General features: G+C 38.2%; 1 protein-coding gene and 1 long non-coding RNA gene across 2 annotated transcripts; one reads left to right on the top strand and one right to left on the bottom strand.

The window, feature by feature from the left end:
* Positions 1-224: 224 nt before the first annotated feature.
* Positions 225-5,431, bottom strand: LOC103131528 (heat shock 70 kDa protein 12A-like). Its single transcript, XM_007543194.2, has 4 exons — positions 5,125-5,431; positions 2,069-2,293; positions 1,781-1,952; positions 225-1,542 (listed from the first exon to the last, which is right to left on the bottom strand). Exons 1-4 carry the CDS (start codon positions 5,404-5,406, stop codon positions 440-442), a joined length of 1,782 nt encoding a protein of 593 aa, XP_007543256.1. The 5' UTR covers positions 5,407-5,431; the 3' UTR covers positions 225-439.
* Positions 5,432-18,759: 13,328 nt separating this feature from the next.
* Positions 18,760-24,859, top strand: LOC103131527 (uncharacterized). Its single transcript, XR_475391.2, has 5 exons — positions 18,760-18,846; positions 23,575-23,712; positions 24,288-24,323; positions 24,461-24,508; positions 24,846-24,859. It is a non-coding gene; the product is annotated as an uncharacterized LOC103131527 (long non-coding RNA).
* The last annotated feature ends 289 nt before the right edge of the window (positions 24,860-25,148 follow it).

Below are 25,148 nucleotides of genomic sequence, written 5' to 3'. Positions count from 1 at the left end.
ATTTTTGAAAAATCATAATGCTGAGTATTTAAACTTGGCTGATATTACAAACACCAAAGTTTGCACCATAATAATCTAGATGAAATTTGAAGTGTTCCCACCACAGCAAATATTCCACCTAATGTCTTTTTTTATCTTATATAACTTTAGCATTATTTTTGTAAAAAAAAAATTAAATTATACATTTTTTTCTAGATTTGTTTCTGCACAAAAGATAAAAAAGAACATTTATTCTGCTTTTTAGTAATCCCTTCCATGCAAATGTTGATTTAATCAGGGTATGTCTATTACTTTCCACCACCATATGCTGAGGATTCATCTGTTACATAATCAATAATACCATGGAGTGTATTTTTGAATATAACCACTTTCATTGGAAAATGTTTATGTTGATTCAATGATAATTCACTCTGACACATAAACCTCAGCCGTAGTAAATTTAATCAGCACCATCTAAAATATATTCTTCTGACTGAAAACTGGATCCAACACTTACATCATCTTCTGAATCATCATCAATGACACATTCTCTGTCTGTAGTCATTAAGTAAATTTTGACTTGTTTTTTCTCCCCTGTAGTCAGGTTGATCCCTGTGGCCACTATCTCTGTGGAGCCAATCTTAATTTCCAGTTTGACTTTATTACCTTCAGTCATGTCTAGAGTGAATGAACCTTCCTCTTCTACATCAGAGTCATCTATATAGACAGGATTTTTTTTAAATGTGCTGTAGAATCTCAGTTTCATCTGTTTCTGATCAGCTTTTGCTGAAGAACAAAGACACTTTCTGGTCTCCTCTGAACCAAGATCTTCACCTTCTTCCACCAGTTTCCTAAAAATATCTCGACTCAATTCCACACCTTTGGCTGTAAATTTCTTTTCTTTCTTATGTTTGCTCTCATCAAACTTTTCACAAACAGCAAATCCATAAGAATAGGAACTTTTCCGAGAAGCCACAACATTTGGGTTTCTACCAAACTCTACAGCTCCTCTCAGAATCGCCTCCTGAGCTCTGAAAGGACACAGAACTTTACACCGATGTCCAAACTGGTCAGTAATGTGCTGCTGCAGAACTTTACTCTGAGCGTACCCACCCACTAAGAGCATGTACTTGATGTTGAGAGCACTGGTAAAGATTTCCTGGAGATTCTCAGTGATGCCCTTCAGGCTTTTATTATAGAAAGATCTCATTTTGTCTCTTGAGATTTTGATGAATTCACCATCCCAGGAAGCACCAAGTTCTGACTTAATGTTTCCTGTGTCTGATTTGTCTTTAGCTAACTTTCCCAGTGCAAATGGGCAGCTGATCTGAACATCTTTTTCAGACTGTTTTAGATAGGTAAACTCATACATAATTCTCTGAGCTGCACTGGGAGAGTTTTGTTCAAATTCATCCCAGACTCCTTCAGGGAATATCCCTCTGAGAAACTGCTTAAATTTTCTGTCCACACTTTGTCCTCCCAGATTATTTCCAGAGGCTTTGTGCAGCTCCTTCAAAGCTCCTCCACCCAGGACTTCATGAACAGTGATGTCAATGGTTCCTCCTTAAATAAACAGAGATAATCATAGAGATGGCTTAATAATAATAATAATAATAATAATAATAATAATAATAATAATAAGTTCAATAAAAAGTATTGAAGTTTGAGCGATTCTAGTTCACAACAACTTGCAATCCCCTTCCCCATAACATTGTCTTATAATGTTCTTGGATCTAGAAATGTAAAAATGCTTTTTTGAATGAATCAATAACACGTTTAATCAGAATCACAGACTCATTACCTCCACAGTCAACAACGATGTACTGAGTCCCTGCAGACTGATCCAGTGACTCTTCATTGTGCTTCTCAGAGATGAAACCCTCAGATGGAAGCTTCTTACACCAGACTGAAGCAGCTTCTGGTTCCAGTGCCATCAACAGTCTGTCCTCACCTCCTTCTGCTACAATACCTGCCTATGGAAAGAAAAACTCTCATCTATCTGAAGATTTCACAATTTCATTAGAATAGAATGTATCTTATTGGTCAATAAGGGGAAATTGCCTTTGATCTCTGTAAAATCTGATGTTACCTGCATTGCAGCTTCTCTCATGAACTGTTTGGCTGAAGGATCCCAGATGGCAGGAACAGTCAGGACCCAGGTGAAGTCAGAGGCCAAGAAGATTTTCCCTTCTGCGTTTCGGCTGATTGTTCTCAGTGCATCTTCTTTAAGAAATCTCAGGGACTCTGAGAAAACCTTCAATGCTTTCATAGACTTTCCATTGGCAGCTTTAATCTCCAGATCACTGTTGAGTTTCTGGAGATGTTCATATTACATGTATTACAATTTAATTATTTTTAGCATTAATTAGTCATGCTCTGCCCAATCTGGCTTCAAACATGGGTCCAGCATTTTGGTATTAGCACTTCCAGTCTGGTCCCATCTCACTCCTTGGAACCCAGAGAGCTATGGGTCCAATCGGGCCGGCCGGACGAGGCTGGTTTGAGTTCAGTTGTTGATTGGTGCACTGGCCCAGTGGCCAGGTACAGAGATGAGCATTAGCCTTTCTCAGTGTCTGCCATTTTGACTAACATTGTTAAGAAATTCCTATTATAACCCATGCTTACCCATGAGTTTAGGAATGATAGTAATTGGATATTCAATGGTGAATTATTTTCATTCTTTTCAAATGGCTCAGGGTTTTCATATTGATACGGATAATGAATCTGTGGATCTGTACTACACTGGAAACTCCACTTCAGCCAAAGTTCTTAAAATTGGAGAGCTTTTCTCCAATTGAAGTGATCAGAAGTTGGCAAGATTCTCTGAACGAGTGGATTTCCTGATCTTGCTCCACTTCAGTGGGGAAATTTCTGCAAGCTGCCGCAGTAGTTCTGCTGCACCAAATTAAGCTCTGAGATGACTCTGAGATGAATTTTTTTTTAGTGATTTAGTTAAGAGACAATTGTGTTCATTAGGAGTTGAATGGAAAAACAAGGAACAAAAGTGTTCCACTGTTCTGGAGAGAGAGCTTCAGGAGCTTCCATGAGAAGTTGATGGACGTAACATTCCCAGCACACTTTGAGGCTGCACTCTGCTCAATGTAAAAACAACGAGGGGCAAAGTACAATAGGTGAAAGGGGCTGGGCCAGGCCCTGCAGTGTAAATAGCCGTTTTGTGATGTGTCAATTTCCAGGGCTTACTAAACTGTAAAAGGTGTGGGTATATGTCTAAGTCCTTTCTAATCTACCTTCAAAAGGGACAGTCAGATTTCTAAAGGGGAAGCTTACAAACAATTTATACTGTTTACAAGCAGAGTTTTAGAAAGTAGACTAGTAATATCGGATAGCGCTGAAGAAAAATGGCTAGATATCAGTTCTCTAATCAAATTGTTATGAATTATTAATTGTAGAATGAATAATAAACCTGAAGAAAACAATAGTGGTATTTTATCCATGGCTGTATGTTTGCATAGGTCTAAAACTTACAAGTAATTAAATTTTGTTTTTAATTTACACAACTATTCCAGTTATTTATAATTCTGTATGTCTGGATGGCAAGAAAAAAAGTGTTTTTGTATATATAAAGTAATATGTCTGTTTTAAATAATTGCTTATGTGTATGTAACGAGTCCATTTCAACCATTCTGAGACCTAGGTTTTCAGGCGGATCAGAGTTAGTTTTTTTAAGTCCGTTTTAGAATTTTAATTTCTATTCAGCCCTCCCCAAAACCTTGGAATTCCTAGGCAAACAGATTAGAGTCCGATTCAGGACTCTTATTCTGGGTTGGTCTGAATACACCCTAAGTGCTCCTGTATAGTGTTCCACCATGTTTGCATTTCCAGCCTTGTAGTAAGTCAGAGATCCAACATCATTGTAGTTCTAAATGGCAGCTCAGCCCTCTGTATTAACTGAGTGTTCAGCCATAGTTGGAACTACAGAAATGGCATGTTTGTAGTCCTAAGGACCAACCCTGTCCTTATCTGTGTTCTGTTACTTTGGTAATTAATCCCCTGCCAAGTGCAGCTGTGAGTGACACACAGGGGGAGAGAAATCAGTTTCATTAATAAAACCAATCCGAACAACTCCTTCCCGTTCAGGAACCGTGATACATATTGAAAAACCGTTTGAAGTGAACGAGAGGGCTGTTTGTCGTCTCCGATATTCTCGCATTTCATATCTCTACCTCACTCACAGTAATAACAGCGATGAGAGAAAAATCATGTGCGCTAAGCTCAGAAATTTTTTGGAAATCTATGGAAATATATGACTGAGAGCGTGAACTTATCTTGTCACATAACTTTACTCTGAAGCACTTTGACAGAAAACTGGAAGCCCTAGAGAAATTTTGAAAATACTTTACAGGAGTAGGCATGTGTATCAATGTTATCACGGACTTTGATACTAATAGGGCTATATTTGTGGGCATGAGGGTGAGTTAAAAATATTTTGGAGTCAAAACTGCACTAAGTTCTTCACTCTAGTGGAGTGGCAGTTGCACTCTAATTTTACAAAAAAATTGAAAGGTTTGGTGCACTTAGAGACAAGTTGTTGACAAACCGTAATTCGTATTGATGTACTGTCTTCACTTTCACTTTGTGAAAGACGTGTACATCTTTCACAAAAGATCTGTACTACACTGGATTTTTTGTTTGCCTCGCTCCACTGACTTCAATGGGGTTTCGGGGTGTCGTTTTTCATGATTTATGTCATCATGGTAACTCCGAATCCCACTAAAAGTAATAACTCCCTTCTCGGCATCAAGACACACGTTTTGATACCACTTTTATGGGGGTGCACACAGCGGTATAAGCCTCATTAACAGTGACGTAAGAAAAATAAATAAATAGACATGGAGGCAGTGACTCTCCCTATCCATTGCTATGGGCAGGTCCCAATAATAATTAGTAAAGCAAAATAGAAAATGTAAAAGTACAAGTAAAAAAAATAGGCAGTTATAATTAATACAACTTACATATATATGTAAATATTAAGAGACACATCTTCACTAAAAACTATTTGAGGAAATTGTAGCCAAAGTATAGAAATGATCATCATGGGGAATGATTACAAGACTTAAATATTATACTTAAAACAGGCATTATAACATTACATTATAGAGTTATGAAGAATTTGTTCATACTTACTTTACTGTAGAGGGCCATCTTGAAGTCTTCAAAGAGATAATGCTTCTTTGCTTCTTCTCCACTCATTTCCTTGTAGGCCATTTTGGCTTCATAGCCAAAACTCAGACATGTTTCATCTTCATTAAACAAAATGCAGGTTGGAGTCTTTGGGGAGTCAAATCCATACTCTCTTCCCCACCTTGGCACATATGGTTGACTTTCTTCATCTCTTTTTGCGATACTAAAGGCATATCCACTATATGCAGTGCCAAAATCTATCGCTATGACAAACTTTTCACCCATTGCAGAAGAAGCTCCTACTCCTAGTCAAGGTAAGGGAGAAATGCAAGCTGTCAAGCAACATTTATTTCTCTTTCTCTAAACCACACCTCCTGCTTGTACTCTACATTGACATTTGTTTTAAACAGAGATGTTTATTTTTGTTATTCCAAAATTAGAACTATAAGGAAACATTGACATACATGCCATTTTTTACATTAATGGATTCAATGCTGACCTAAAAAATGGATTCATACATATAGCGCTCTATAAACAGAACTGAAAAGACACATTTAAATAGAAAGATTATCTCTGATTTGAAGAAATAACTGAATAATGTTGAAATTTTTTGACTTGAATTAAAGATAAAATGTTCATTCTTATTTACAGAGAGCTTAAGGTACGGAGCCCTCCAGGGGACATGAGGAATTATTTTTCTTTTGCGTTCCCTCGCAAAAGGTTTTGCGTTCGCTCGCAATAATCTACTGATCAGTTCATGCAGCATAATTGAATACTGTAAGCCTTTCTTACAGTGGCCGCCGCACTTTCTGCTTTAATACAAGCTTATAAGGTTTTTCCATGGACTATTGAGTTATTATCGCGGGGTAATAAGTCATCTGATTGTGTCTCTGTTGTGTCTGAATGGTTTAAAGGGCTGCTTTCAGTGCTGTTCCATCTTAGCCTGAACAGACATAAACATGCAGTAAATAAATCGATTTTCAATCAGTTTTTTTGCCTTTCTGCACTCTGCCTCATTTGCTAAACTCATGAAATATATAAATAAAGAAGCGATACACAAACTCCATTCTCTCCGGCTCACAAACAACCAGGAAGACATTTAATGCACATCTGCGGATTCACACATTACATTCTCATCATCTCATTTTCATCGTCTCAGAATCCAAAATGTCTTGTCTCTTACTTCTGACATCAAGTTTTTATACAGTTCCAGCTCTACTGTTGTGTATTAGGAATCTCTGACCAATGGCATTACTGGACCTCGCTTCCGTAGCACTTCTGGCTCCGTCTTACACTGGATGTGTGTCGGAAGTTCAGAGAATTAGGGGTTGACCTCCTGGAAGTTAAATCTGCTCCATCAGAAGAACTATTAGTCAATTGTTAGTTCTTTATCTGTCCAAACAAAGATTCTTTCCCAGTCCTGACCGACTTCTTCGCATGCAGCAAGGAAAGACGTTTGCCAGAAGTTTCTTGCACAACATCTTAACCTTTCCCTCTTTAGTGATTGCTTATTCCACATCTCTCCATTCTGAGTTCCTTTCTGGCTTCTAAGTCAGATCGACCCAGTACATTTGACCCAGTACATTTGACACAGTACATTTGACACAGTACATTTGACACAGTACATTTCTTTTCAGTCAAAACATATCTTAATGTGAATCAACCAACAACATGCCTTTTAGTATAATTATATTCTTCTACAGTTGAAGAGGAGGTTGATTTGTTTTTTACTCTTTTCCCCCAGGTATGTGTTTTTATTTTAAGTTATCCTTTTTATCTCTGTTTATTTAACTCTGTCACACTGCATTGTGTTACTGTGGCCACCAGGTGGCGTTTTTCTCCTCTTGTTTTTAATTAATAATTTTTGTGAGATTTCTTTTGAACCTGAGGGGGGGGAAAGTAGACAGCGTTGTTCTGCGCTGCTGTGGGCTGGAGTGCAGGGAGAGAGTTGAAGAGGAGGTTGATCGTTTTTTCTCTTCTCCCCTGAATAAAAGATTTCATTGAAACCTGGTCGAATTACTTCTGGAGACTCATTGATACCACCCATTATACTAATAAGAATGAACTTATATTGCATGAATATTTCTTGCTAAAGGTTCACAGAACATCTACATTACTATTAATTGGAGTTTTATAATTGAAAGGAAGTTTTAAACTGAAAATTAAAAGGTGCCGCAAAGGAACAGGGCTTTAAAAAACAGGTCTGGTAGGATTATTAGCAACTTTCTGTTTTGTTTCCGTTCAGCTACTTTTCCAGGTAAGCGAGCCCTTAGGTACGTAGTGGTGGGGATTCAGGGGAAAATTGAGTCATTACTTTGTTACTTGGTCATTAATCTATTAATGTTTTGATGCAAATACAAAAGGCATGATTCCAAAACTAGTTTTTCTCATATATAACATTCTAACATATCAGTCTCTTATATCATTTAGAGCAGGGGTCCCCAAACTTTTTCCTGTGAGGGCCACATAACGTTTCCTTTCTCTGGTGGGGGGCCGGAGTCAGTTTGTAACAGAAAAAGTGACGATTGCAGGAATGCCTAAATGTAAAAATGTATTGTTTTCCAGAAAGCACAATCAAATAACCCTCTCTGGGTTCTTCACAGAAAAAAATCCAGGAAATAACACTATTTACAGGGGCGGATCTACTGGGGTGGCATGGGATGCGAGCCTTCCCATCCCTGTTGCCCCCCCAGCTGGGGACAATGAATTCAATAAATAGTTATGGCAAATTGGACATTAAGCGCATTAACCCTTAATCTCTTTTTTTCCGATAACATTGAATGCAACACAAAGTAACCTGACACCTACTGCTGAGTAGCGGGAAGGACAGAGCGCGAGGCAGCAGCATTGATATGGAGTTATATACATTACTGGACTGGACATTATGTGACTTATCGTGCGCCACACATGCGCCATTGTTGTCCATTGAGTCAGGAATATCGGTGGTCAGGAAAACACCACACTTACGCAAAGAATCTGAAAAAAAAAAACAACGCAATGTTTAGCAGTTAATTCAACCCTATGACAGCCATAGATAACAGGGTTGATGGGTTTCACATTTAACAGATGAGGAAAAAGTTTTAATTTAGAGAAAATATTGAGAAAGTGAGCAGTGAGTTACTTACACTAGCCTAACTGTTGCTGGCCTGCTGTTGACTTTGATAACCTTAGCATGTGCTGCGCAATTCGGTGTGTTTTGGTTCCGTTAGCACTAAAACAGGTCAACCCGCCCACCAAGTCATCAGTAGAGCAGCTGTTTAAATCAGCTAATCAACCAGCTGTGCTCAGGCGAAAACTTAATAATCACAATATAGACATCAAGCCTGATAACATAACGTTATGTTATCATACTGAATGTTCTGTTTTGGTGTGGGAAATGTTTTTCTCTTTGGTGTTGATTCCCCTAAAAGGTAATCTCTGCTCCATCTGCTCGTTGAGCTGTTGACTGTCGGTTTGCCGCATGTAGGGAAAAGCCGACACAGAGCGGGAAAAGGCAGAATAGAAGTGATGTTTGGTTCTTGTGCTGTCCTCGCCCTGAGTTTTAGATCTTTTCAGCCGCTAGACAGCCAGACAACAATGCTCCAATAACCAAACTTCTTTCTTTCTTTTTAGTTGTTTATTGAAGAGTGGCCTCTGACCACTACCATCACTTTGGCCATCGTAAACTGCAACACACCAGGCTTCATATTAGCTAACATAGCAAAATAGCCATTCTTACTGCGAGCTAAAATAAAACATTTTCCTAAATGACTAAAGCATAGAAATTACTCACACCAACGTTACATAAAACAAAGAGACAGTTATTATTTTCACAATTAACAAATACTTACGAACAAATCTTGTCTGAAACACAACGAATAAAGACAATAACCAGCTACTCCACGAGCTGTTCGGTGTTCCGTTCCACCATCTTGGATCTATTTTTTTTCCTTTTAGCGTCACAAAAGCAACATAACAAAAATATTCACCAGGGGGTGCTGTAATGCGGTTTTCAAAACCTTGCTGGTCCAGCTTAACTAAACAAAAGGCAGCACAGTTCTTCACCTGTTTATCAGCTTTTTTGCACCTTTATTGCGGCGCACTGCAGCCGCTGCAATTCCTAAAAGTTAAAAAAGCGACAAAAACTGAAATAATCATCAAACTACAGCTCCTACAGTATATTTAAAATAAATGATTGACCAATATAAGAGAAATTCGCCCCTTCTTGCATCTTGACAGAACTAACAGAAACCAAACTGTTTAAAGATTTGCATCATGGAGAATTTAGCAAACACCAGTTTTCTCATCTTTATTTTAAATCAAATTTAATAGATATATCTGATAACAAATGTTGGCGCTACTAATATTTTTGTAACAGATTTCTGCTTGTCCTGTATTGGGATAAAATGGTTTTCTGGAGATAACTCAAAGCATCACATAGCGACTAATAGGTCCTGTCCAATACAGTAATACATATCAATTACTGTATTGATACGTATTACTATATTACATAAAATTATTTTTACTTATGAAAGATGTAAAAATAAACTATACTATAATAAGAAATTATATTTAAGCCTCAGTGCTACATGAAGTTCATTTTGAAACAATGCAAGTTAAAAACAATATTTTGCAACAAGTAAATTAAGTCTAATTTTAGGCCTATGTAAGTTAAAAGTGAGACTGAGACACACACATAAAAAAAAAATCCCTTCTCACCCTCCGTGGGTGGTCTCTTTCATCCTCTGAGCTCGGGTCCTCTACCAGAGGCCTGGGAGCTTGAGGGTTCTGCGCAGTATCTTGGCTGTGCCTAGAACTGCACATTTCTGGACTGAGATGTCTGATGTTGTTCCTGGGATCTGTTTGAGCCACTGCTCCAGTTTGGGGGTGACTGCCCCGAGGGCCCCGATGACCACAGGCACCACTGTGGTCTTCACCTTCCAGGCCTTCTCCAGTTCCTCTCTGAGGCCCTGGTATTTCTCCAGTTTCTCCTTTTCCCTGATGTTGTGGTCACTTGGTATTGCTACATCCACCACAACGGCTTTCCTCTGTTCTTTATCCACCACCGCAATGTCCGGTTGGTTCGCCATTACCATCTTGTCTGTCTGGATCTGGAAGTCCCACAGGATCTTAGCTCGGTCATTCTCTCCACCTTTTTTGAGCAAAGGTACATTGTTTTAATTGGAAAAAATCACGAGGCACACCACCAACCAAAAATGTAAACAAAGATACTCTGGAGCTGCCTATATAGTCATTCTTCTCAAAGTGCCTTGAATAGGAATCAAATAAACATAAAAAATTATTTTTTATCATATTTTACATTTCTTATTTCAAATTCCAATTAACATGTCCACTTCAAAAGTACACCTGCACAGCAAATTTGGAAGTGTTCCATCAACTCCTACAGAGTTAAATTCAACACTTTGAAAGTGTCTATATTGGTCCACCCTGGATGGTGTAGATGTTACACTTTTGAAAGTGTTATTTGTGATAGAGTTGAATCAACACTCACAGTAGTTGAAATCAAATACACTTCAGTGTTAATGTACCCAACACTAGAGTATATTGTCAAAAGTTAACACTATGAACGTGTTAATGTAACACAGGTGTAAAGTGTATATTAACATAGAAATCTGAGTTTTGAAATATACTGGCAGGATGTGCTGTGGTGGTGCAGGGGTTAAATACAACCCACGTATGAAGGCTCTAGTTTTCAATGTGGCTGTCTTGGGTTCTCTTCCCGGTCTTTCCCTTCTCTCATTACCCACTTTTTTTTGTCAATTTACTACCAAATAAAAGCCACTAGAGCAATTAAAACCTTTCCCCCCCTAGAAACTATTGGCTATCAGTAATCCCAAAATTCATTTTAAAAGACATTAGATGCTATAAAAACACCAGCACCAGTTGCAGTATTTAATCTACTTTTATTTCAAAACATCAAACAGCACTGACAGCAATATACAACAAAGGTCATTCATTCATGGTACTTTGCACTGAAGGTGAAGTGTGCTTTGAAAGTTCATTGGAAGCGGCCATGGATGGTCTTGTGATCACTGATGGTGAAGTGTCTTTGGTGCTGCTCTTGTTTTCGCCAACATGAATGAGGAAGACAAGGAAAAACAAGAAATATAGCAGAAACATTAGGATAATAAATAAATATTTTAAAAGGAAGTGTGAACAATACTAATCAGACTCACCTGTGTATTACCATCATATTCATTCGAATTATTCTGCCCACCTGGTTTACAAGATAAAGCATACAAAAATCAGAAATAATTACTAAAGAATTAGTCAGCTTATAGAAAATGATTTAGACAGCATTAAAAGTTGTGCCAACCTGTCTAAAGCCTGTTATGATGACTCCAACAGATTTCTTCAGTCACCAACATGACACACTAACAAAGAAAAAACATTTTGGCAGTTTTTAGATGTGCCACAGGTACAAAACACCAGAGTCAAATGGCTCAATTGCCATTTTATCAAGCCAAATCAAGCCAGCGCAGCCACTCCCCCATTTTGCAGTCTACAGCCAAAAACTTAAAGAAAACGACCCCGCAGCTAAATAATATTAACTCAAATGGCCTCCAGATTTTCCTGACATTTTTAATGTTTGGTTAAAATAATAAACAGTCGTATATACCGTGATATCCAAACAAATAAACGTATGTAAAGCAAACTATATATGCATCGATACTCTTGCGTAAACGGAAAAATAATGCCTCCATAAAGAATAGTCAAAAACATGATCATTTTAACATGGAACTTATCTTGTTATAATAAGCTCCAGACAAGACGCCATATTGCTGCCTCTGCTCCTCAGGCAAACATGTGACGCACTAGCGGAACAAGACGGCATCGGCCAGGGGGCGGGACTAATGACCGGGCCCAAATAATAAAGCTCATGATAATTTAACCTTACAACATGGACATGCCCGCAACAGTGGAGCTAACAAGTTTCATCACCACAGAGAGCGACTATGTCATTTTGAATCCATCTGACACGAAGTACAACAAACCAAGAGAAGAACAGAAACATCAGGCTACTGGTGAAACAACACAAATTCAAAACATGTTAACGTAATCCGTAGAAATCCTCTAGCTAGTTTGCCATTTGTTGCCAAGTGAATGATGACGACGTTGGTGACAAGCTTTACCCAGAATGCACCTGGAGACAATAAAGACAATTCATTTGTAGTTTTGTGTGTCATTTGTAGTTTTGTGTGTCATAAAGTTAAATATAAGAGTGAAAATAAAGCCAGTCATGTGGCACAGCATTTTATTCAATATTTTATACTCACAGTCAGTCTGGTAAGGTTTTTAGCAACCATGAGTCAACAATGGGACACCATATTATATAACCTACTGTCTGCTACAGCGGATCGGTTCCTTCCAGGACGGACTCTTAATTTGGGCTATTGCTGCTTGATTGGTCATGGACTGAACTGTATAATTGTATTTGTAATTTGAATGTTTCTTCTATTTTAACAGGAATGGCCAACTGGTGGTGTTGGTGGTGGACTTTCTGGGTGGTGGTACTGCTTCTGGTTTGGTGCACGATTTTCTTTTGTTTTTGATGTTTCGTTTGCTGTTTCTTTTAGGACACAACCCTGAATTACACTCCCATCTCTGAGTTTAGCTAGAACTGTGTCTTTTAAAGTGTGTGGTTTTAAATTAGTATTTTTGACTAAACTAAAACAATTGTGTAATAAATAAACTTTTTGAATTGTGAGATTGTCTCAAGCCTCATCTGTAGTGGGTCTGTGTGCCATAAAGGTAACTTTTAGTGGAGTCATTGCAACCAAATTCATCTCTATTAAAAGTGCTTTTAAATTTAAGTTACCCATTTTTTACCACTCTGATCCCGCCACATTGATTTCGAAATCAACACCAGACTGAGTGTTAAGTTAGGCTGTTGGTGTTAATTTAGAAATCAACACTGGACTGGATTGCTTTTTGTTTAACTCTGGAACTCTTTAGTGAGTGTTAGGGAAACTAACACTCACTATTCATTCAACACTCATTCAATAACACTCATGTTGAATTAACACTGTATTTTTAACATACAACACTTGGACTGGAAATCTGAGACTTCCAAATTTGCTGTGTAAACAGTGCCACAACACTGTGATCTTAAATTTAAAGAAGTTGTAGAAAACTTCAAAGTGTTTTACAAACTAATCCACAAGCATTTTTTTAACTGGAATACAGAAAATAATTCTTATTCTGAAAGGAGCAATAGCATTTGGGAAAGATTTGACTTCATATTCACTGTTACAATATGAAGTGTGCATGTATATTTTACCCACCTAATGTGAAATCTGTGCATGTTTGGATGAAAACAGCTGATTTCCTGGCAGAAATGGAAGAAACACAAAGCTCTTCCTCAACAGCTCTCAGTCTGTCTCTGGTTTTAATTTTTATAGCAGCCAGGCTTGAGAGGCTCACTTCACACAGAGATGTTGTGGGAAATGGACCCATGTTCTTTCCAACTACTGCTGAGCTTCACTGTCTTTTCCATCACTGTCGTCACAGTCTTGCTAGATACAATGCTCTCACTGCTACCTGTAACATTCATGCATTGCTAATTCTCTTGTTTTAATGTAAAATGCCCTGTACCTACTGCCATCTAGTGGTAAGAAAATTACATGATTATGCCGCTAGTCACTACTACAGCACAGACAGTCGAAGATGGCATTATTTGTAAATAATTCAGTTTCAAAAAATATTTTAAAACCAATTACCGTATTTTCCGGACTATAGAGCGCACCATACTATAAGCCGTACCTTCAAATAAAATAAATAAATAAAAAAAGTAAATAAATAAAAACTGGAAATTACATATATAAGCTGCACCGATAAGCCGCTGGTATCTCTGCTGCTCTTGGTTTTCCATAAGGACCCAGCAGAGGGCTGCGTCCTAATACATCTGCTGGATATATTAAGGATGCAGTCCTCCGTCTCCAAAGCCGAACCATGGTTTTGTTCATGTTGAGTTTACGTGCAATGGCTCTATTTCCCTCCTGTAGTGCCAGATTGACAGCCCTCAACTCACAAGCTGCATCATATGGGTTTGAAAACATTTCTCCGTCGTGCCTGCTGCTAGCATGTGCTTGTTCTAAATGAAAATTAACGCATTCTTCTTTGATTTACAATTTTGACTTCGAATGATTCACTTCCTACTAGAGAGCCCCCTGGTGGTTGAATAAAAATCCACAGAAAAGCCGCACCGGGCTGCAAGCCGCATGGTTCAAAGCTCAGGAAAAAAGTAGTGGCTTATAGTCCGGAAAATAGTCTTATAGTCCATAGGTCTTATAGTCCGTAGGTCAAATTGGATAAATTCCACGGCACACCTGACGATCACTGTGCTCGTGGTTTTTCAACCACGAGCACGAGATTTATTGTGTTGTTGCGCAACACCCCCACCCCCTTTCTCTCTCTCTACTTCCCCTTCTCAGAGGAGGGAGATGTGCTACCAGCTCTCCATCTGACAGATTGAGTTTCCTAAATCTGCTGGGAATTAACCTGTCCAGAACTGAGGTAAACTCTGTTTAAGCCGGCGTCAAGAAAGACTGCCCTGGTTTCTGATGACCTCCATCCAGATGTCCCACCCTTTTTCACCCTGTGTATTAGTCAGATCGAGCAGCCTCCAACCAACTAGTTTCACAGAGCACACCTGTTAACGGTCGCTCTTTCTCTTTATTATAACTTCCATTTGTTACTGAACCAGGTTGGTTTTAGTGACTCGGGCGAGTCCCAAGGGTGTTGTTTTAGTTTTGGGCTAAAAGCAACCAATAAAACATTTTCCACTTTCTCCTCCCAGAATCAAACTTCATAGCTATTTTACAACCATCATAGAACTTTAAGGTGACTCATTAATTGAATCTCCACAACATCTTTCAGATTTTCTTAATATTAAGTAGTTTATTAGTAAAGCAATTGTGCAAGGGTCAGTACAGCTTAAATCAATAGCAGAAATAATCAAATAAGTAAAATCAATAATCTAGCCTATCTTTCCCTAATGCTGACTCTGAGAAGTAAAAAAAGGAACCTTTGAGAGAGACGGACAGAGTTTGGCATCTTGAACCCCAGAACTGGCCTGATAATGAAGAAGGTGTTGCAGCAGGAGGAGGAGGTTGATTGATGAAGCCAGGGACCTCTGTGAGTCTGAAGCTCCCTTCACCTTGTCTAACGATCTTTCTGGTCTATTGAGATGTAGATGAGCTGGTGTCATGGAAGGAACGCACCAGTTCTTCCTCTTTGCCTTTGTTCTTTGCCTTGGTCTTTGGAGTCTGAACCCAGCTGATGAGAGAAGTGCAATTTGAAGCCACATGTTGCGGGGCTAACGGGTTGGTCCCCATGTGCAAAACAGTCTTCGGCTCTGTGGCTCCGGCTCTTCTTCAGCTGCAGAGTTCTTTGTCCATCTCGATCTTGGCTCAAAGCTGCCTGAAGGATCCAACCAAAGATTCCTCTTTTCCACCCACCTTATAAAGGATTTATCCACCCTTTTGGTGCTTTTGCATTGGCTAGCTTTGTTGCTGTGCCTGTTTTATTGGCTGACTGCTTGGACCGATAATCTCATATCCATCACCATCTTGAAGACATGATGTCTGTTCTAATGACCCCGAGTTGCTCAACAGTCCTCCCACGTCTGTTGTCTGCCCAACCTTTTCTTTGGAAAGTTTAAGTTCAACAATAAGACCTTGATCAGCTCTGTTCTCCCATCAGTTCCTCTGTTCCTGTAACCTTTCACCTCCCTTCTACCTCCAACACAACATTAGTGATCTTTAATTACAGATACACATTTTACATCATCTCAAGTTCAATGTCAAAATCACATTATAACTTTTTAGTTTCTCTGATTTAGCATTCATTTATAATATTATAATAAGAGTAACTTATTAGTTACTCTTATTATAGGACATAATAACAACCAGATTAATTTTATTACCATCTGACTCTACTGTTGGGTCCTGATGTCATCTGTGTGATCAATTTTAAAGGTAACTTTATATATTGTTACTATTTAACTAAAACCTCCAGCATGGGGAAGTGGGATGATCTCGACTTTTCTTGACAATTAGTCAGACCTGTGAAGACGCTGTTGTAGTAATCAATGCAGGTAAAGATAAACGCTTGGATGAGTTTCTCTAGAGCATGCTAAGACATCAGTCATCTAATCCTGGAGATGTTCTTCAGGTGATAGAAGGCCGACTTTGTGACTGTCTTAATGTGGCTCTGAAGGTTCAGGTCAGAGTCCATCACTACTCCCAGGTTTCGGGCTGATCGCTGGTTTTTAGTTGTAATAACTGAAGCTGTGCATTGACTCTAGTTCGCTCCTCTTTAGGTCCAAAGATAATAACTTCAGTTTTGTTTCTGTTCAACTGGAGAAAGTTTTGGCACATCCACACATTTATCTGTTCTAAGCATCTATTCAGTGATTGGACGGGGTCAAAGGTCACCTGGTGACATCGTGATGTAGAGCTGTGTATCATCTGCATAGTTATGGTAACTGATCTTATTTCCTGTTATAAACTGAGCCAGTGGGAGCATATAAATATTGAAAAGAAGGGGTCCTAGGATTGAACCTTGGGGTACCCCACATGTGACCTTTGACCTCTCTGATGAGAAGTTTCCGGTTGAAACAAAGAAATCCCTGTTCTTTATGTAAGATTCAAACCAGCTGAGCACTGGACCGGAGAGTCCGACCCAAGTCTTCATTTGATTCAGTAAGATGTCATGGTCATCAGTGTTGAAAGCTGCACTGAGGTCCAACAGAACCAGCACTGTGGTTCTCCCACTGTCTGTATTTATATGGATGTCATTGAACACTTTGACTAGGCCAGTCTCCGTGCTGTGGTGAGCATAAAAACCAGACTGGAAGGAGTCAAAGCGATTCATTATTGTTAGGAAGTTATTTAATCGTTTAAAAACTGCTTTATCAATAATTTTGCTGATGAATGGGAGGTTGGAGATCAGCCTGTAATTCTGCAGTAGTGATTTGTCCAGATTTTCCATCCACCCACCCATCCATCCATTTTCTAACACCCTTGTCCCTCAGTGGGGTCAGTAGGGTTGGTGGTCCCTATCACCAGCGAACATTCCGGGCGAGAGAGGGGGTCACCTGGACAGGTTGCCAGTCTGTCACAGGGCAGACACACAGGACAAACAACCATGCACACACACACTCACACCTAGGGAGAATTTAGAGAGACCAATTAACCTGACAGTCATGTTTTTGGTCTGTGGGAGGAACCCGGAGTACCCGGAGAGAACTCACCATGCAAAGGGAGAACATGCAAACTCCATGCAGAAAAACCCCGGGCCTGGAATCGAACCCAGAATATTCTTGCTAGGCAACAGTGCTCAGTTTTGTCAATGTGAAATTCATTCTTATGTTGATGTTCAGATATTTTCTTTGGGACAAACTGGTTGCCATCAAGGTTCAGTTTCAAATGTATGGCATTCCGATGTCCACTGTAGTGGATATATGGTATTTAAAAAATAAACTTAAAAGAAGGTTTTCAGTATTCTAATTATCTTACAAAGATTGTGGAATTAAAAAACTGATGGTTGGACAATATTTTTTTCTGGTAGTCAACAGTTTTCTGCCTTGAAATTGTAGCTCCATGTCTGAAGGAAAATACTTCAGACTGAAACATTTAAGATCACAGTTGCTAGTTGCTAGAACAAAAGGGCATGTCAGAAAAATATGAAGGTGTGACATGAATTTAATTGGTTTCTTTATGACCATCTAATCAGGTTTGTCTACTAACTGCCTTCCATAGAACAGATCCTCAAAAGTTTCCACACTTCTTCACACCCATTTCTTTAGAAATGATTAAGACTACAAAGGCATTTAAAGACAATAGTGATGCTGGTGTCTTGTTGAAGAAGAATGACAAAACTATCCATTTCACCATTGGCGTCTTTAGATTAACAGTTTTAAGTTGTTTACCTCACAGGTTTAGTCTCTCTATATATCTATCAGGAGACAAATGTCATTCCTGAATAATCAATAATAAGCTAAAAGTAGTATATAGATTTACGATTAAGGTGTGAATTGAGTTTTGGATAGGGTTAGGGTTAGCATAAGGGTAAGGTTTAGGCTGCAGAAATGAATGGAAGTTGATGGAAATTCCTGACAAAGATAGCCGCACAAACATGTATGTAGGTGTGTGTGTGTGTGTGTGTGTGTGTGTGTGTGTGTGTCTACACTATTATTTGTTCTGTTTGTACCCTTAGGCTTCCTAAGCTCTTTAAAATGAAGAAAGAGGGACATCTTGTGGTCGTTTGAAAAAAATAGTAATTAGTGAATCTGTATACACTTTCTCTTTTTTCAGGAAAAAAGCTAAATGGATACTGCATTTAACAAAAAGATTCAACATATGCTTTCATTGTAGAAAAAGATTTTATTCTGCTATATGATTTACTGAATTATCATCAATACTGATAATTTCTTGTGTTTTGTAAAATGAGGATGCTATTTTTTCCACCACTTTAAAACCAGACCTGTTGCATTTTTTTAATGAAACACTAAGCACATCTTTGTTGTACGGTGCCAAAGCCTGCCACTATCATTAATGAGTCACACATTCCTGAAACAAGTCAAGTAAGTCCTGGTGGCAAGTAAAAAGTAAAAGATAGTAAATGATCAGCAGACTGTGCTGTTGTTTTCTACTTGTCAACTCTACTGACAGACCGATGTAGCCCGACAGTTTAGAAGAAAGAAGTCATAATGGGGGGCTGGTAAGATCTTTGAATTGATTTTTTTTTATTATTATTTTTAAAACTTTAGAATAATCAGACTAGAAAAGTGCTAATCAGCTCTGCCTCTGTGTGAGTATAGGAATTACTGGATTATAACACCCAACTGATAAGTTATATTTTAACCCTTAAAATGTCAGCCACAGACATGTAGTTGAAGCAAGTTTGTCATTGTTACACACGCCTGTGAGGGGAGAAGGACAGGAAATGCTGAGAAAAGAGGATTTGTTGGGTCTGCTCTCAGGTGGAGGACATGACGGAAAAGGGGAAACGAAGCAGGAATGCTGATGAAAATCGTCAGTCGCTTGTGATGTCAGGAATCTCTAGGTTTATTTCACACTAAGCACCAAGTAACTTTTTCAATGTGATAAGGTGTTGTGTGTTGTAGTTTAGAGAACGTGTGAGAGTGGTTGTACTATTTTATCGATGGAAAACCACACGTGTACTTTGGCGCATACATGTCAGAGGGGGAGAATGGCAGGTGGGGGCTCAAATGAGAGATGGGGGGACAGCGTACCGTTGAGTGCTGTCTTCCTGAATTTTTAATGCTTGTTTCTGTATTTATCATAAAAAAATAATTTCCCAGAGAACAAAAAAGCCATGGGAATAGAAATTATTTTCACAGGTGTCTGTGAAAATAATTTCACAGACACCTGTGAAATTGAATGTCCATCCATTCAGTGGATGGACATTCAACTTAAAATTGGTAGGCCTAACAGCAGCCAATCAGAGTGGAAAAAATATTCTTATTTTGTGCCATTTTCTAGTTGTTAAATATTCCACAAAATGATCAGATAGAAGATGTTCAACATGCCAGTTTAAACTTTGATCTATTTGCAAAACGACTGAGCTCTGCAGCATTAAAACATGGATAGAACTGTAACTACATTAATCATAGCTCTTCTTCTCTTAAGTGTTTCTGTTTCTGGTGGTGCAGCTCTGTGCTGCCTTCAGGAGAATGGGACAACAGAGTATCATCCATAAAATTTCACCCACATGGCATTCATTGTGGAAACCAGAACTTTCAATGGAAAAACAAAAGTTGCAGATCCTTTTAATGCCATACAAATATGAGACAGAAACATGGATTATATCCTTATTTTGCCCTGTCTATTGATTATAGATTAATAGTTTTACTGGACAGAAATTACAAAGAACAAATCTGGTTCTTGATCAAGTCCTAATGAGTCAAATTGAAAGTGTCATGGAGTCACTTAACACCATCATGACATTAACACTGACATGAAAAATAATATTGAAGAAATAAATATATCAAATCTAATTAAAAACATAAATAAGTGATAAGTTATGAACTGTTATGTTCTGTAAGATATATTTATTCTCAGTATTAGATGTGGTCTCAACAAACCCATGGCACTTCAACAATATTATTTTACCTTTAATCTGGAAATAGTGTCTGTTTATTCTTGCCATACAGTCTCTGTATTAATTATTGCTTAAAAGGTCTTGCCATACCAGTTTATTCCTCTGTATTTACTTTAGTTTCTTAGTTTATTCTTGCATTTTGTTCTTCATTCATTTCCATTTAGTTTCCTTTGATTATTATTGTCCTCAGTTTATTGCTATGTCCACTTGTTTCTTTCCTGTTGCTAGATTTATTTTATCGTTTATTGATGCTCACACACATCATGTTGATTTTTTACTGTTCAGCGTTGGATTCTCTGTTTTATGCCATAATTCACATCTAGTTCATCGCTCCGTTTCATGTCCGACTTATCCTGTTTCAGAGTTTTGCGCAATGTGCTCTAAACACCTGCAAAAGATTCCTGAGGCTTTTAAAAACTCCCAGCCTGGTTCGTTACTCAAAACCGCAATCATGGGTCAGATTGCTGACCTGACTGCTGTCCAGAAGGCCATCACTGACATCCTCAAGCAAGAGGATGATACACGGAAAGTCATTTCTGAATGAATCGGCTGTTTGCAGAGTGTTATATCAAGGCACCTCAGTGGGAAGTCAGTAGGAAGGAAAAAGTGTGGCAGAAAACGCTGCACAACGAGAAGAGGTTACCGGACCCTGAGGAAGGTTGTGGAGAAGGGCCGATTCCAGACCTTGGGGGAAGCAGTGGACTGAGTCTGGAGTAGAAACATCCAGAGCCACTGTGCACAGGGGTGTGTAGGAAAGGGGCTGCAGGTCCCTCATTCCCCAGGTCAAAGGTCAAGCCACTTTTGAACCAGAAACAGCGGCAGAAGTGCCTGACCTTGGCTACAGAGAAGCAGCACTTTGGACCACTGTTGTTCAGTGGTCCAAAGTACTTTTTTCGGATGAAAGCAAACTTTGCATGTCATTCGGAAATCAAAGTGCCAGACTCTGGAGGAAGACTGGGGAGAAGGAAATGCCAAAATGCCAGAAGTCCAGTGTCAAGTACCCACAGTCAGTGATGGTCTGGGGAGCCATGTCAGCTGCTGGTGTTGGTCCACTGTGTTTTATCAAGGGCAGGTCAATGCAGCAGCTATCAGGAGGTTTTGGAGCACTTCATGCTTCCATCTGCTGAAAAGCTTTATGGAGATGAAGATTTCATTTTTCAGCACAACCTGGCACCTGCTCACAGAGCCAAAACCACTGGTATTACTGACCATGGTATTACTGTGCTCAGTTGGCCTGCCAACTCTCCTGACCTGAACCCCATAGAGAATATGTGGGATATTGTTAAGAGAAAGTTGAGAGACGCAAGAACCAAAACTCTGGATGAGCTTAAAGCCGCTATCGAAGCATCCTGGGCCTCCATAACACCTCAGCAGAGCCACAGGCTGATTGTCTCCATGCCGCATTGAAGGTTGCAAAAGGATTCCTGACCAAGTATTGAGTGCATAACTGAACATAATTATTTGAAGGTTGACTTTTTTGGTATTAAAACACTTTTCTTTTATTGGTTGGATGAAATATGCTAATTTTTTGAGACAGGGATTTTGGGTTTTCATGAGCTGTTTGCCAAAATCATCAAAATTAAAACAATAAAAGACCTGAAATATTTCAGTTGGTGTGCAATGAATCTAAAAAATATGACAGTTTAATTTTTATCATTACATTATGGAAAATAATGAACTTTATCACAATATGCTAATTTTTTGAGAAGGTACTGTATTTTGGTAATACTCTAAAATACCAGAATGTTCACATAACGTTTATACTTTTGGCTGTCTGAGGACACATTTTGAATATTAAATCAGGTGTTATGATCCGTTACTCAGTACTTCTGTAGTTTACCAATACTTTTTACACTTGCTTAATTAAATGTATTTAAAGTATGCTACTCTGGGATGAGAAAAACATTTGACAGTTTAATAAAAAAAAAGATAATTTTACCCTTTTTTCACATTATTATTACCATGATCATTATCTATTACTGTCTAATGAAAATCAGTGATGGATGCAAAATGTTGCAGTGTAAAACCTGAGATGGCTCTAAGCACTGGATAGCATCTGAAATTAAGACAACTGCATTCACAGCAAAATGGGGTCATACAATTAATTGACTCAGAGTGACTGAAAACAAATCCACAGAAAACTTTTCAGATTTTTATTAGTATAAATCTGAAAGATATTTAATTTTCCTTCCGCTTCCTTTCCACAACCTTGTGATACTCTATTAAACAAAATCCCAGTTGTAATGTGACTGTATGTGTAAAAAAAAAGCTAATACTTTTGTAATGGTAATGATAGTATATGTTAACTACTTGTTCTTGGTTAAGTTCATATTTATTTTGTTTATTATTGTTAGTAGTGGCAACATTTTCAAAAAACTGTCTCAGCTAATTACATTATCCATGCAGGGTGAGAGGAGTTAGTGATGATCTTCATTGTCGCTGGGTAAGAGGCAGAGGACATGCTGGACAGGTTACCAAACAATCACATAGAGACAAACCAGGTCAGAAAACCATATGTGCACACATTCAAATAAAAGGAAACTTTGGAGTGTCAATCTGCATGTTTCCGGACTTTGGGAGGATGAAGAAGCAATGAGAAAACTCACCCATGCAGAGGGACCTGGTGCAGAAAGGTCGTCTGCTAAGCTTGTAATCAAGGAGCTTTTTGCTGCAAGGAAAAATTGCTAACTGGACCACCATGCAGCTCAGTGCTGCAATAAGTTCACTTTACCTTTACCAATAAATTTACTGAGTCATTCTAAATCTACATTGGGTTTTCTGTATTAGAGCTGGTGTTGAGACAGACACCATAAGGTTGTTGTTGTTATTGTCCATTTTATCGTAAATACAGAATAAAAAAAAACAGTAATGAAAAACAGAAAAACATTTTAATCCAAATGTTTATAGTATGATAATCCTGGTTATATGTTACTCTTTTCCAAAAAGTACTTGCTAGTCTCAAAGTTAGACATTTGTCACTTTAACTCATCTTTTGGGTTGAAAACCTGACCCATTTAACTGCGTCACACCCGTAACCCAATCTGATTTCACATTTAGCTGGATCAGATCATATTTAACCCAGAACTGATTTAGTGAGCTAGCCTATATTTGGATGGCTTTAACCCAATATTAGATGGAGTCTAATAAGAAAAATGAGCACAAAACATGAACTAATCCTTCTTAAGTGACAAAAAAATTTGTTCATCCTTTGTGACTGAAACCATGGAGTGGTTAGAATAAAATATTCTGCTACCTTTCCTGATTTAATTCTACAGAATGGATTCAGTCAGATTATCTTTACAGTAAAGACAATCTGTTTTACAGGAATGCTGGATCTCAGTTAACCCTGAGGGGGAACAGTCTCTGTACGACCTGATCAACCAGATAAAGCCTTGACTTACGTGACTGGCTGTCACGAAAAGAACTGGAGGAGAGGTGAAAGAACAACAAAATGTTTTCAAGGTAAGAGGAGGGCGAGAGTGTGAAAACAGGAAGACAACAAACAAACACAAAGTAAATTTGGGAAATAACATTTTTGATAACATAAAACATTTTTCCATGCACTGACTACCCTGGCTCCTGTGGTAAATTTGGTCTAGAACCAGTCAACAAACCTAACTCATTATTTCTATAAATATCTCAGTAATACTCTATAAAATATCAGTTACTCAGTACTTGAGTAGTTTACCAAATACATTTTACACTTGCTTAATTAAAAGTATTTAAAGTATAATACTCTGATTGGAGTACAATTTTGGGGTACTCTAACCAACTATGCATGAATGATTTCTCTATGGATCACTTTTGAAAGACAAAAAAACTGCCATAAAATAATGTCCATCACAGAAGCCGATGTCCCACTCCATGAGAGTCGGACAACACACGCTGTGGTGGGCGTCCCTTAATTTGATTTCTGAAAGGTGCCAACTCTAACTGCATATAATGATCGACTGTGAATCATCAGCGATGTCTACATCAAAGCTTTTGTGATCTCATATTAATCTTAAATATCTTTCTCATATTTCCTTTGAAATCAGGAAACAGGAAGAAGAACTGAAGTCAGACAATCAAAGGTATTGATATTATACAATGTGAAAGAACACATTACAGTTGAAATATTGTAATTTGAAAATCTCAGTTCACTTTTAAGTTCTGGGATTTCATTCCAACTTTGTGTAATTACGGTTTTATTTGGTAATTTTTACCACAGATTGACTAAAACAAACACATCACTGGAAAATGAACTCCATCAAATGAAGTAAGTTCAGAGTTGATTTTCATATGACAAAAATCACATGATGAAATATGGAGACATGGAGGAGCAGTTGGAGTTCCTACATCATCCTGGGGTTCAAATATTCAGTTTTGGCCTCAAGAACCACCTTCCAGTTGGACATTCGTCAGAAAGACGTTCTTGTCTGTTTTGTAGGGTAATATAATGGTACTCTGAATTGTTTCAGTTGAGCTTGAGTTGCAGTAAATCTGTAGTGAACTAAAGCACTATGCAACCTTGTTAAATCTCATTATGATTAAACTTCATACTAATTGTTTCCAAATAATAAGAGATTCACTTGTTTTTTTCTTCATTCCTTCAGATCTGACCTTGAACTAAAAGAAAAAGAACTGAAATCAGCTGGAGAAAGGTAGTATTCACATGAGCTGACAGAAGTCATTATTATTCAATATAATGCATTTCTGAGTTTCAAGTTCACTCCATGGTGCATCAATTAGAGTGACATGGAATATTTAAAAAATATTTTATTGTACTTACTGTAAAAGAAATATTCTGGTAATATATTACAGTTTAAGTTTTTAGCATTAATTGAAACAAATGCTGCATGTGTCCTTTTAAATCAAATTTATTGGACTTTGTTGACTTGTTAGATACAAAGAGCTTC

This window comes from Poecilia formosa, unplaced genomic scaffold, assembly GCF_000485575.1.
Source record: "Poecilia formosa unplaced genomic scaffold, Poecilia_formosa-5.1.2 Scaffold782, whole genome shotgun sequence".
Lineage (NCBI taxonomy): Eukaryota > Metazoa > Chordata > Actinopteri > Cyprinodontiformes > Poeciliidae > Poecilia > Poecilia formosa.
This window is presented reverse-complemented; position numbering and strand designations above follow the sequence as displayed.